The 13,783-nt window shown below is 53.7% G+C and overlaps 3 protein-coding genes across 3 annotated transcripts; all 3 read right to left on the bottom strand.

Moving 5' to 3' along the window:
* Positions 1-1,557: 1,557 nt before the first annotated feature.
* On the bottom strand, positions 1,558-3,846 carry QC762_0084590 (uncharacterized protein). The gene is made up of 4 exons (XM_062883976.1): positions 2,296-3,846; positions 2,211-2,231; positions 1,736-2,142; positions 1,558-1,671 (listed from the first exon to the last, which is right to left on the bottom strand). The coding sequence occupies exons 1-4, from the start codon at positions 3,012-3,014 to the stop codon at positions 1,634-1,636; spliced, it is 1,185 nt and encodes a 394-aa protein (XP_062742507.1). The 5' UTR covers positions 3,015-3,846; the 3' UTR covers positions 1,558-1,633.
* A 1,437-nt stretch (positions 3,847-5,283) lies between these two features.
* Positions 5,284-10,403, bottom strand: PMC1_2 (plasma membrane calcium). Its single transcript, XM_062891189.1, has 3 exons — positions 9,418-10,403; positions 6,627-9,347; positions 5,284-6,564 (listed from the first exon to the last, which is right to left on the bottom strand). The coding sequence occupies exons 1-3, from the start codon at positions 9,445-9,447 to the stop codon at positions 5,608-5,610; spliced, it is 3,708 nt and encodes a 1,235-aa protein (XP_062742506.1). The 5' UTR covers positions 9,448-10,403; the 3' UTR covers positions 5,284-5,607.
* A 1,686-nt stretch (positions 10,404-12,089) lies between these two features.
* On the bottom strand, positions 12,090-13,127 carry QC762_507755 (uncharacterized protein; the record flags this gene model as incomplete). The annotated part of the gene is made up of 1 exon (XM_062891188.1): positions 12,090-13,127. One exon carries the CDS (start codon positions 13,125-13,127, stop codon positions 12,090-12,092), a length of 1,038 nt encoding a protein of 345 aa, XP_062742505.1.
* Between the last annotated feature and the right edge of the window lie 656 nt (positions 13,128-13,783).

Raw genomic sequence — 13,783 nt, 5'->3', positions numbered from 1 at the left:
ATGACATTGCATCCATCGGGTAGTTGGCTTGAGCAGCCGCGACCAACGAGCGATTGACATGGAAGAAGAAAGTCGCGGAAGCGAAAACAGGGCATAAGTCTCGAAGGATAAGAAGGGCAGTTGATCAGCCGGATAAACGCCGGTGCATACTCCGTACGAAGTATGTAAAGATACATCGACACGAGAGCGGCTATGCCCGCCCTGCAGTGCAAGTGTTGCTTGCGTCTCGGAGGGGGGCCTCGCAGTGCAGTGGTGGAAGCAGGGCGTGTGTGATGCAACGACGGGAAGCCGTGTGTGTGGCCAGCCAGCCCAGGGCAGCAAGCCTGGCCCCAGCACCAGCCGCGCAGCCGAGAATGACACCCAAGACCCTCCTTTGCAGCACATCAGCTGGCCTCTGACAAAACACCCCCTCCAGCTGCCATAAAGATATCCGTGATAGGTGCCTTGTAGTCCACCGAGGGAGGGGGATTCTTTGCTCGCTCGCTCGCTCGCAACACCGTATCCGCACGCACAAGGTAGCAGTGATGAGGCCTGACGGGAAGGAAGATATCCGAAAAGAGGGAAGCGGTGAGGAGAGCCAATTGCCGACTCGCCGTCGTATTTCCCCCCCTCCACCACCCCCCCTCATCAAAAGTCAGGAGGATTGATGCAACAAACCAGCTTTCCATGAATTCCCATCCTTCCTTTCCCGCGGTGTTCAACATGAGCGATTCGGATAGCGCACTTCAGGGTTCAAGGGCAAAGCAAGAAAAGTGGAAACATCGATGAAGTGAAACACTGATCAAATCCAGGAACCACATGGGACGATGATTCCCCCGCGTGCTTTCGGACACCGGAGGAAATGATCCTTCCATTCCACCATCTCAAAACGAGTGGAAATCTTAACAAGTCCCCTTGGGGTTTGGTCAGGTACTTGGATACCAATCAAGTGGATCGATCCCGAAGCTTAACCGAGATCCTATCCATCGCCCAGGCATCAAATTCTGGGTGTCATGATGACTTCACAGTGCCAAGACGGGGGCGAGTTATATATGTCTACGTGCCCCCTCGTCAGACAAGTAACAATTGGCTTATAGCTACGTGGTGAACTCCGCTATTCGTTCTGGCCTTTCACGATCCATCTTGGCCCTGCATCCGTGAGTTTCTTGAGAACGAGGCTGGCAGAGTCTGGTTGGTCTGGAGTAAGGGCACGGCAAATGCACGTGGTGGCTTTGAAATGGGTGTGTGTAGCGAAGGAGGTTCCTCGAGTTGGGAAGTGATGGGCTTTAACTCACCCGAATGTTCCTCAGCTGAGTGTGTTTGGCTCTTGGAGCCCTGGCCTGGCATAGCTATCGGATGCGGGTTGAATCCTGGCATGTAACCTTGAGCTGTGGGCGTTCGGAGGTAGAATGGTTGTCTATATGTTAGTGTGTGTGGGGCGGTTTGCAATCGAGGTAGCGCTCGGTCCAGGCAAGGGACCGCTCCATTGGTACCTCCTCTGGCCGAGGAAGATTGGGACTGGGGAGCATTGCTCCAGTCATTCACACAATCTTCACATCCACGCAATCCAGCCACCAATGGGTGATGCAAAGTCTTGAAACTATGGGTGAGCTTTCTTCTGCCCGGTCACATAAACTCAGATGGCCACTACATCTCACTGAGCCTGAATCCCACCAGGCAACGCACTCAACCCTATCGTCCAGTCTTGTCAGCTCCCACGTCACGTCACACACAGTGTCTAAGAAACAAAACTTACACCCCTCGGACTTCTCCTTCACCAACGGCTTCACCTTGCACTTGTTGGCCTTCTTCAAACTCTGCACCTTGATCCCGGGACAATTCGCTGCCGCACAGCCGGCATTCATGGCCTTTTGCAGCTCCTGTCCCTTCCACCCAAAGACGTAATCCGCGTGTTGGCTGTAGCCCGAGCGGTCACCAGTCGACAAGACAAACGGCTGAGAGCCGTCGGCAGGCCAGAGCTCAGGGTCGTTGAAGGGGGTGGTGTCCCAGACGATCTCCAACATGACCTGAGGGATCTTGACCGGGTGAGAAGGAGGACAGGCTTCGGCGGTGCGGAAGGCGCTGAATGGTTGGGGTCCCTCGAGGGGGTAGGCGACGTGGGATTTGTGGTCGGGGGTGTCGAGTGTGACGCCGTCCCAGCAGCTTTGGTCTTGTTAGTCGCCGACGCCGAAGCCGGCAAGAGTATCAAAGGGCGTGGAAAGAGGACTCACGTCGGAAACAGGATATTGCTCCTAGTCCCAGCAACAATCATCAGCAAACTTTTCTCTTCCATCTCACCAAAACAACACCACTCACCTAATCCCAAAACACTTCCTCTGCGGCAACCCCCAACTATCCACCGCCGGATCCTGACACGGAGGCAGATTATCCCCCTCAAACCCCGGCCCAGTATAACACCTGAAACAAGTCTGCCTGCTCAAATTGAACCCCGTCGTCGGCCTCGCCCTCAACGCCGCATCCCCAAAAAACATCCTAAACCCCGGCTTGAAAGCCTTCACACCCTGCTCCCCCTGCCCAGGACTGACATAATATGCCGTCAACCCCCCCTCCGTCTGCGTGGCAAAGGTATCATTAAACTGCAGGTTATTCGGAATCTGTTTGACTCGTTTGTAACTACCATTCCGTGCTCTGAAGTACAAGTTGGAAGTCCAGTAGTTGCTAAAGTCGTCGCTGTACGAGCAGCCGGTGCAGGAGGAGCGTTTGGCGATGTCCTTGAGGGGCATGTACGCGTCGAAGGCGTCGCCGCCGACGATTTGGTGCTGGTGGGGGGAGGGGACGGCGCGGGGGTTGACGAGGGGGTCGATGCGGTCGATTACGAGCTGGTGGCAGCCGAAGCGGAGCATTGTTGCGCCTGTGCCATTGAAGGTGGGGAACTCGGCGATGTCGTCGAAGGTGAGGTCGGGGGGTAGGGGGGGGAAGGGGTCGTTGGGGTCGTTGGGGTTTGGTCCGGGTTGGGGGAGGGGGTTGGAGAGGGCTGCTACTCCCAGGAGGGAGAGGGATAGGAGGTGGTTCATGATGGTCACCGGGTGGGGCGTCTTTTGCTGCGGAGGGGATGTGAAGAAAGGAAGTGGGAAGCAAACAAGAGGGGCGGCTAAGAGAGGGGATGGATGGAAAAGACCAATTTATGTCCATGCACGGGTGGCTAGTTAGTATCTGACATGGAGGTTGGAGTCACACGTAGTAGCTACTACCAACATCAACCAAAAGCCATCATGCACAAAGCGATAGTCCCGTCTGTTGGTCCGCCACAAAACTAATGGGTAGTATCTCACAGCTCACCCCATCTCCTCCATCCACACAGAAAATCTGACCTGACTGAACCCCTTCACCACATGCCTTCCCACGCGGCTCGACCTATCAGACCTCCCTCTCCCCGTGCCAAACTCTCTCCCCCTCAGGAAATCTATCCGATTCGGGCCTCAATGCCCCGAACACATTTCCCATCAACAGTTAAATAGCCCCTCACCTGGGTGGTGTGGTAGACGCTTACTCATCTCCTCCTTTTGAGCTACCAGACCCTGCGCCCTCCAATGAAGCCTACATGTGGCTTGTTACACAGCATCCCAACCACATGTTCTCCTCGGCATCTAACGCAGACGTCTCTGTCGTGAAAAAAAAGAGTCTCGGCAATCAGCCTTGTCATACTGGCGTTACATTAGCCGTTCTTGGTATCGGAACGGGGCGTCTGTTGTTGGGTCGTAGTGTGGGGTTCTGGATTCTAGATGGCAGGACTTGCGAGTTTCCTCATGTGGGAGGGGGAAAGATCTGCCTAGCTAACCTGCCGAGGGGTTGCCGACTTGTCTGCCGATCGTGCTGCCTTCAAGACTGAGAAGGTAAGAATTGCAACTCTGCGGAATGTCTTGAGACTTCTAGCTCTCTAAGGAGAACGCAAAATTAAACCCCACGTAGTTCCGTTCGTCGGCAGCTGTCATGTGCCTCAACGTCCATAGTTCACATCGCGTTCGTCTGCTGTACCATGAGCTGCCCTCCCACCTCCCAGAGCAACAAGCACGAGCAACGCACAAGGGCCGAGTATCGGCAGGAGCAGACATCGAAACCACCCAACGGCTGCTTGGTCAAGTGGTAAGGGGCTCACCTGTACAGACTATGCTACGCCTAAGAAGTGGATCCGACAATGGTCTCGAGATTTCCGGTTCGATCATCCTTCTACTCAAAGTTTCCCTCTTTCTTCTGAACCGCAGAAGCCTCAATGCTCCAGCCACCAGGACAATCTCACCCAATGAATTACAAAGTGCACCTTCTCCGTGCCCGGCTTCCGTATCACCAACAACATGATGGTCATCCCCCTTTCCCCAAACAGCAAGCGCCGCTCGCCTCGCCCGGGGCGGGCATCAACGCCTTATCAAAGCCTCAGACAAAAAGACAACCCAGCACCCTAATGACGTTCGAGCAGGCGTATACCATCAATTATAGAAAGCAAGACATTTCTCCCAAAACCCAAACTCATTCTCTCCTTCGTATCTCCAATCAGCTTCCAAACCTCCTTCAACACATTCCCAACCAGAGTAATAACAGTATCCAAAAGTCACCATGTAACTACTACCACCACCCCACACCCACTTGTGTTGAGTACTGACCGTGACAGGTGCTCCACCGGAAAGTTCACCACAGCCGTAACCAACCTGGACGGGTCCAAAAAAGAGGTCACAGCCTACAGGGCGGTCGACTGCGGGAAGAAAACATGCGCGGGTGGCATCAAGTACGATCCTACCGCCAGATAGGACCGAGGTCAACAGTACAGAAGCGGTTAGAGTGTTGGTATGCGGGATGTTGTTATCCCAGCAACAAAAGATGCCAAGTTCAGTAGCGTTCACGAGAGCCTTTCGAATTATTCCGATCTCTCTCACCCAGCGCCTTGAACATCATCCCAGCAAGGAAGAATAAACCCATCAGACGGAACAAAGCATCTACCTGGGCGACAAAATTACTTGTGCAATAGCACTTCTAACCTTCCGCAATAACCACTCCCAACCACACCATCAAACCTCTTAATAACCAGGAAAACAACAAAAGTTTGTGTAGAAACTTTGACGGGCTTCTTCCTTATCCTGTGAATTTTCTGGATTTTAAATCCAGAAACAGGTGGTTTTTTTGGGGCCGTTGAATGTAGAAGCTATTTGAGTCACCTTTGGATTGTCATAAGTAATTTCGTCACCGACATGGCACCTCATTACCCACCATCACATCACCAAGTAAAACTTTTCACTCATTATATTCATATCCCCATCCCCTCCCATCCCATCTCATCCCACCCACCACAAAGATACCAATCCGCTGGCGCTACACAAGAAAAGAAGCGTCGAAAGCGACATCATTAAAAGAAACCGTACTACCATCAAGTACCTATAAAACAGCAGCGGCCAGATTCATCTCTCTTTCATCCGACAACCCACACCGCAAAGCACGGGAAAAAAACCAGGGGTATCCGTATGTATGTGTTCCAAACAACAAAACCTGCTAAGCCCATGTCAACCAAAAACAAAATTTCATCCCGAGTCCGTATCCTTTCTTCGCACGCAACATAAAAACCCCGCCATTATCGAAACCCCCCCTGGCTCAGGAGGCATCCCCAAACTTGTAGTCCACCTAGGCCTTCTTAGCAACCCCTCCTGTGCCATTCACTGGCGCAGCCCCCTCGGGAGCAACATTGGTGGTGCTCCCTCCGGCAACCTTGTCCTTGACTTGCGTCTTCTTGTCGTGCATGTACTCTCTGAAACCCCGGCGAATATGTGTCGAGGCCCGCTTGCCGCGAATACTAGTCAGCGTCCTCAATGGCGGGCCAAAACGTTCGCTCTCGCTATCCGTCGTGAGATCCTTTGATTTCTGCGCTTCAGCATCCTCCGACGTCTTCTCCAAGTCATCCTTCTTCTTGCTCTTGCGGAGACGGAGCTTGGGGAACTTGATGTGAGGAGTCAAGGCGGCGGCCCACGCATCAGGGAACTTTCGAATCAGCATACCCCAGGGGACGGAGATGGCACCCAGTCCAATAGACATGCCCCACTCCTTTCCGGTGAGAGGGCGGATTCCAAAGGCGGCACCGCCCACGAAGATGATGAGGACCTGGCCACCGATCATGATCAGATTGATAACGATGTAAAACCGGTTGCGAGTAATGCCTTCAAAAATGTTGAGGTGGTTATCAAGACGGCGACTGTTGAGCTGGTTGAAGATCTGGAGCCAGACAAACGTGTTGAACACGAGGGTCTTCATGTGCTCTTGCTGATCGAGGTTGGTCATATCGTAGCCCATCAACGTGGGACCGGCGAAATGCAGGACGAGCGTAATGGCGAGCTGGCAGATGGCTTGACCGATAATCATCTTACCCATCCGAGTGTTGATCAGCGGGGCCGTCTTCTTGTCGGGAGCGCGGTTGAGAATTGAATCGGTGGGAGGATCAGTGGCAAGGGCAAGGGCGGCAAACGTGTCCATGATGAGGTTGACCCAAAGAAGTTGAACAGCGTTGAGGACGGATTCCTCCTTGTCGCTGGCAACTGCTGTAACGAAGGTGACGACCACGGCGGTGACGTTGACCGTGAGTTGGAACTTTGGAACATGTCAGCGTTGTTCATCATCACACAACAGAGACATCAGAGGAGCATACATACCTGCAGGAACTTCTTGACGGCGTCATTGACCGCACGACCCCAGCTGATACCCTTGACAATGGAAGCAAAGTTGTCATCCATGAGAATGATAGCGGCAGCCTCCTTGGCTACTTCAGTACCGGCGATACCCATGGCAAAGCCGATATCAGCCATCTTGAGAGCCGGGGCATCGTTGGTACCGTCGCCAGTGACAGCAACCGTTTCACCGAGATCCTTCAACGTCTTGACCAGAATACGCTTGTCCTCAGGACTGGAACGGGCAAGCACCTCGAGCTTGGGTACGAGCTCCTTCAACTCCTCAGGGGTCTTGCGACGGAAAACGGGGCCCTCCATCGCGATACCGCCCTCCTTGGGGTTGTAAATACCGCATTCCTTGGCGATAGCGCGACCGGTGAGCAGATTGTCGCCTGTGACCATGCGAACCTTGACGTGAGCACGCTTGCAGTCCTCGATAGCCTTCTTGACGGTGGGTCTCAGGGGGTCCTTGATGCCAAAGATGGCAAGGAGCGTCATGTCCTTGTGAACCTTGTCGAACTCAGCCGCTGTGAGCTCCGTCTGCCCAGCCAATTCCGGGGGCGGCCAGGACTCAAAGTCGCGGTACGAGGATCCAATTGTGCGGAGGGTTTGGCCGGCATATGAAGTGATGGTCTCGGCGAACATTTCGCGGTCGTCTTCCGTCATGTCCACGGCGGAAAGCTCCTCGGAACTGGCATCGGCGATAACCTTGGAGCACTTGCCCAACAGAATCTCGGAGGCACCCTTGACGTATGCGCGGAACCTGCCATCGGGGAGCTTGACAACGGTTGCCATGTACTTGACAGCCGAATCGAAAGGGACAACCTGGACAACGTTGGAATTGGCCCGCTCCTCCTGGACAGGGGCGGAGCCGAGGTGATCGCGACTGAGGACAAGCAGCGCAACTTCCGTCTTGGACCCAACAAATGTCTTCTCGCCTTCAGATTCGCCCTCAAAAGCAGTCGAATTGACAGCGTTCGCCTGCACAAGAAGCCTCTTAACCGTGTTGCTCAAGCCCTGGGTGAATTCGGTAATCGGAACGTTGGGAACCGTGTTGGCAGCGGACTTTTCGGTCTTGATGCCAGGGTCGTCATCCAGAGGGGCGTCGGTCCCGCCAAAGCTGGTGCTTTTGCCGAGTGTTGTCGCTACCACTGTCATCTTGTTTTGTGTGAGAGTACCGGTCTTGTCGGAGCATACTGTCGTCGCATTGCCCATCGTCTCACAAGCCTTCAAGACGCGCACCAAGTTGTTGTCGCGCATCATCCTGGTGGTGGCAAAAGCAAGCGCCAGGGTGACAGCCAGTGGCAGACCCTCGGGAACAGCAACGACGACGACCGTCACAGCAGTGATGAAGAGCCGGAGGAAGGTCTGGCCCTTTTGGTCGGGTGTATCCTGGCTGCCCGGGAGGGAGGCAAGAAACTTGATGAAAAGAACGACGAACAAGAGCAAAGCAGCGCCACCACCAAACTTGGCAATGCCATCTGCCAGGCGGTTGAGCTTCTTTTGCAAAGGCGTGTCTTCAGTCTCGGTGTGCAAGGACATCATGGTGCGTCCGTAGCAAGAATTGACACCGACAGCTGTGACCAAAAAGGTGCCAGTGCCTTCATTGACCTTGCTGCCGGAGATGATGAATGGGTCGAGCTTCTCGATGTCGTGTGGTGCCTCTTCGCCTCTCGAGATGGCCTCGAGGATCCTGTACACTTCCTCGCCCGAAATCTTTTTCAAGAGATCTGATTCGCCAGTAGCCGAAGACTCGTCGCATTTCACTCCATGCCCACTGATGAAGATGCCGTCGACCGGCACCATGTCACCTTGACTCAGATGCATGACATCACCCACCACAATATCAAAGACGGAGATCTCGGCAGACTTGCCAGAGCGAATAACCTTGACGGTGCGATCGTTGTGTTTCTTGTTGAGCTTGTTGAATTGCCGTTCCATTTGCCAGTCGTTCAGCGTACCAACCACCACCACAATGATGATAGCGACCATGATGGCCACACCCTCGACCCATTCGACCTTGGCGCCCTCCTCAGCAGGGGGCTGGCCCGGTGCAACCGGCTCCGGTTCATGAGTGACACCAAAGGTCTGATACAGACCAAGCGCAAGCGATACAACGGCGGCGGCCGTCAGCAAGATCAAGATCTTGTCGTTGTAGGTGATCCAGGCGAGCTGCAGCAGCGATTTGCTCTTCTTCTCTGGCAATCTGTTCTCCTTGAAGATGCGCTTGCGGTCTGCAAAGGCGCCACCGGCATCGTGAGTTGAAGTTGTGGCATTGGCAGCAGCGGCAGTGGCGGCCGGATTGTCGCCTTTGACGGTGGGTTCAGTGTCGCCATGAGATCCATATTTTGGCACGCCCTTGGGCGCGACCTCCTCAAAGGCAACGGACGAGCCCACCGAGGTTTCGTCGACACTCAAACCGCTCTCGCGGTTTGTCTGCAGACCCTTTTCCAACCCAGCCAAACCACCGACGGCAAAGAAAGCATTGAGACTCTTTGGGTTGAAGAACTTGGCGAGCTGTCCGGGGGAGTAGGCGAACTTGTTGTTCTCGACAATGAACATGTCCTCGGTGCCCGGGTCGGGCGTCAGGGCGTCTTCGACATCGAGGTGGAATTTTGAGCTAGCTTTGTGGTCGCCATTGCCGCTTGTTGTGGTCGCGGTGCTGGGCGCATCGCGTTCCTTGGTGGCGGGACTCAAGCCGGCCGACTGCAAGCACAAGGGTCGGTCAGTGGTCTTGATCACGACGCGCAAAAAAGATGTTCTACACATAACATACCTCACGTTTTGGTGGATCAGGATCCGCCATTGTTGCTGACGTGTTGAGATAAATGATATGGCGTGGTTGCTCGTCAATTGGGCAAACACAATCAATGAAGGGAGAGGGTGGTGAAGGTGGGTGGGTGATCTGGGCCCCGCGATGTGTTGTAGGCCGAAGAATTACCAAGTTGGGCTTCGTGTTGCAGTAATGACGCAATGCGTGTTGCCCAGGGGAAACGAAACTGGAGGCTGCAGGAATAAAAAGACAATCGGAGAGAAAGAAGAAGAGAGGCAGCCACGTCCCGTCACAATGCTCGGGGCTCGCACGATGATGGCATGTGGATTTTGCCGGGTGGGCAGATTGTGGAAGGGAACAACAAAAAAAAACAAGGCACACTCTCCCCAGTCCAGAGGGAGCAGCAGCTGCCGCCCTCCGGCTTGTTCAAGAGATCAGTTGTTGCTGGGCCCTTGTCTTGCGATGAACTGCCCTGCCCCAATTCCCGTCCCTTGGCAGGGACAGACAAGCTCGACAAGCAATGGACCCAGGCAACGGCCCCACAGTGTTCAGCACTGGGATGAGCAACGGTGAGCTCTGCCGTCCATTCGTTGCGGCGGTGTGGCGGAAGCGCTGACGGTCCACCAATGACGCTGAGAGGCCCAGAGCTGCACAGTGTCCAAGACGGAGCCAAGCAATGTGGCCCAGGAACTTGGCACGATGCAGGACAGCTGTTCTAGACCGACGTGGCCGAATTGGCACTCAAGTTTATTCGAAACCTGGAACTATCTGCTGCTCCGCGCGGTCATCTGAGCGGTATATTTGGCAGTTGACGCCCAACCGTTTATCTTTTATTTCGCGGGGGGCACGACCTGCACCTCATGTCTGGCCATTTCCATACAAAGCTGGGGAATTGACAGACAGCGCCGCCAACCAAAATGACTAGACGATGAAGACCCGATCTCGTGGCCCCGAAACAAAACGGTACCCGAATTTAGAAGAGGGGGAGGCCTCGCAAAAAATCAAACGATGGGATTGGGCTCGAGCGCCTGAGTGTGGGGCAGCCAATCGAAGACGTTGAAACAAGCATGCATCTCCGCTCTGCAGGTGGATCGTCATCGACTTGACCTCTTCGGAACATGCCGATGGCCAGAGATCTGGTGCCCCTGCCATGCTGAGCTCTGGATGTTTTACTTGCCGTCATGAATCGCACTTGTCGCCTCAAAGAACCGAACGCTTGTGGCTGCTTGCCACGTCTTTGCAACAAAAGGTTTTTGTTCTGCTGATGAACGACTCTTTGTCACTCGGTCGTGGCTGAGTCTCGCGGGCGATGTTTGCGCGTGTCGTCCGGAGGGCCCAATTCCGCCAACATTTTTGCAGAAGTTGATGGCTGCGCAAAGTGATCCCAATTCGATTCATCCCAATTGGATTCTTCCCGAGGTAAGTTCAGTTTAGGGGAAGATGGAGATGGAGACGAGGACTGTGAGAAACGCACCGTTTCCATTGGACCGGTGACCGCTGTGAGCTAAGGTATTTTGCCTCGCAGACTGCTTAGCTTATTACGTTTATTTACCTAACCCTTACCACACGACTCGGTCACCAGTGTTTGGCCAAGGCAGATGAACGGGATCAATGACAGCCTGCCTGCCTGTTACAGCCCATTAAATTCTGCCCTTCGCGATGGTTACAGCCGCTGCACTGCTCCGTGTCGTATACTATGCACGCTCACTGTCAGGTTCCCGAGGGGCCTGGACGTGTTGTTTCCAAGCAAACTTGGCAGCCATTGTGACAAAAAATAGCGGATGGAATGGAACAATGGTCACCAATTTAGGCTTCAAGAGAATGTGGCAGGCGCTCCGAAGCAAAGTTGGACATTTGACAGGGAGCCACCTGTGACCTCACAGATGCCGATCGGAACGGACAGTGACGGCAATTGCCCCACTTTTCGCCGGCATTGCAACGTCTACCGGCATTGGAGTCGGTGTTCACCGGTCTTGATGTTATTGGAGAATATCTACGTGAAACGACAATAATCAATCGGAAATGTCTCGGACGCCAGCGTGGAACATTTCGCAAATCATGTTCGTATACACCTTTATTTGCTAGATTTGCATGGATTTGATATGCCTACCAATTTGTGTTCGAGACAGTCGCACAAAGTGCATAATTACTGTGTAACATCATCGCGAACAACTTCGAAACGAACCAATGAGATGTGGTACCAATCAGAGGGAACACTAACTCCCAACTGCATGCATCAAAAACATGGGGACATGAGCTGTTACGACACGCTGACGTCCTAGCAACGATGCGACACCGGTATGCCGCGATACACTAATCTGATGCATGCCGCCATGCTACTCCCCCGTTGCATCCGACATGTGCTCTTTGCGAGAATCGGATACTGTCATAAGGCCAACAGCATTAGACAATCCTCCACCACCGCTGCCCGGTTCAGTGACAGCCCAATCCGGCTGTGTTTACACCCCGAGGTAGGTACAAAGCGAAGTCCAGCAATGAGGCTTTTGTATGTCTTAAAGCAAGTCATTACAAGATATTACCAACAAGCCTTTGACCTCGTGGCCAAATTCCCCAATGGACCCCCCTACCTCCGCCATCCGGTCGACCAACATGAGGAACCCAACACATTGATTCATCGCTGTTGAATCTCATTAGAGAACTTCCCGAGTTTCCTGTCACCGAAAAGCTGAAAGATCAAGCGGGAAGTAGCCCAAGGCACAAAAGACCTCCACGGCAAACCTCGACACCAAGCCCGACAACATCCTTCTTTCCTCGATCTCGGATGCTAACAACAACCAAACAGTAACCTCCCCTGTCCTCTCTGACTTTGACCTCGGTCTTAAAATCCCCGCTATGCCACATCCCAAGACGTACACAATCATCCAACCTGAACACGCCGTCGGAACGTGCAGTGGCGTAGTCCGGAAGCGCAAACAGGGTTGGGGCTGGCGAAGGCGTCGGATGTGTACTCTTTTGTGTTGGGAGGGAAGAAAGGTCTGACTTGAAAGAGTTAATAGTCGCTTCCGGTTCTTGAGTAGATTTGCCTGAGTTCCTGTTGACTCGCTTCCTGGCTGGGAAAGTGAAGAGAGACGAGACTGAGGAAGGAGAGGTTGAGATGGGAGAGGAGACTGGGGATACTCGTTGAGAGTCGTCCGTTGAGTATTGGGATTGAGATGGGGTGTCGCCACTGTGCTTGCTTGGATAGAGCGCCTCGGGTGCCGCAGGGGGTGTAAGTGGCGCGAGTCCATGGGCAGTTGAACCATGTCGTGGAGACGCCTCCTTGAGCTGGTTCTGAAGAGATTCGATGTATCCCTGGTTCTTCTGATCTTTCTCGTGCAAGGCAATGATGGTGATATCATACGACTCATCGATTTCTTGATGCCGGCAAGCTCATCCACGAGGTGCCTCACTTTGCCATCGTTCAGCTTCTTCTCAGCCTTCCACTGGACAAATGACTGATCAGCGGCCTTGGCGAAGTAGGTCGCCCGGCTGCGCCAGAAGTCAACTTGGTATTCGCGCGAAGGTGAAGTATCGGTGACGAATGCTTGACTCTGCATTCGTTGTCTCATGCGGGATGGATCGGGGTGGCGGACCGAAGGCCACCAGCCAACTTCGAAGATCTTGGTGTCGAAGCAAGCTGGGGCCAAGCCAGTGCGGTGATTAGAGGGATCAGCCAACATGGTGACTTCTTTGCTGACGTGAAATCTACACATTATGCCAAGCTAGCTTGCTGACTGATTGAAGTATATTGGTGCTGTCGTTGGAAAGGGCACGAAACCGAATGGAAAGGTTATGACAGCGACGCTGGTATGCTAGAATGGTAAGTATGCGTTGAGGATGATGATAGTCTGCGATGTCATGCCGAGGATGATAAAGACTGAGGGGAGAGATGCAAGCAGTGTGAGGAGAGAAAGAGGCTGCTTGGCCGACGGAAAAGTGCACTGGAAGAAGTTGGAGCAGCAAGAAGAGATTGAGACTGTGGCAGAAGTTTAATACTATGAGTGCAAACAGTCATCGACAAGAGGGCTGGCACTGGGAGGTTGCCGGGTGTCAGCAATCACTGAGAGCAGACGTGCATCGATACAGATGGGAGCATCTACCTACTGCCTATGGTGGGCGCAGCACCACTGCACGCCCTCTCAATCTTCACCCTGTCGACATTTCACCCTATCGACCTTCGCCCAGTCAACCTACCTTTTAACCTGTCAACCTCTACCTGACCCTGTTGACCATCGACATTTCACCCCACCACCTACTTGCCCACAACCTTTCCAGCCCCTCCATCGGGTCTCGTCAACCACAACAAGACCTCGACCAGCTTTCCGGTCGATCTTTCCGGCTTGAGCATCCTATGCTGGTATATATAGAA

The sequence above is a fragment of the Podospora pseudocomata genome, chromosome 5, assembly GCF_035222375.1.
Source record: "Podospora pseudocomata strain CBS 415.72m chromosome 5, whole genome shotgun sequence".
NCBI lineage: Eukaryota > Fungi > Ascomycota > Sordariomycetes > Sordariales > Podosporaceae > Podospora > Podospora pseudocomata.
The sequence above is the reverse complement of the archived record's forward strand: the minus strand, read 5'-3'. Positions and strand labels throughout refer to the sequence as shown.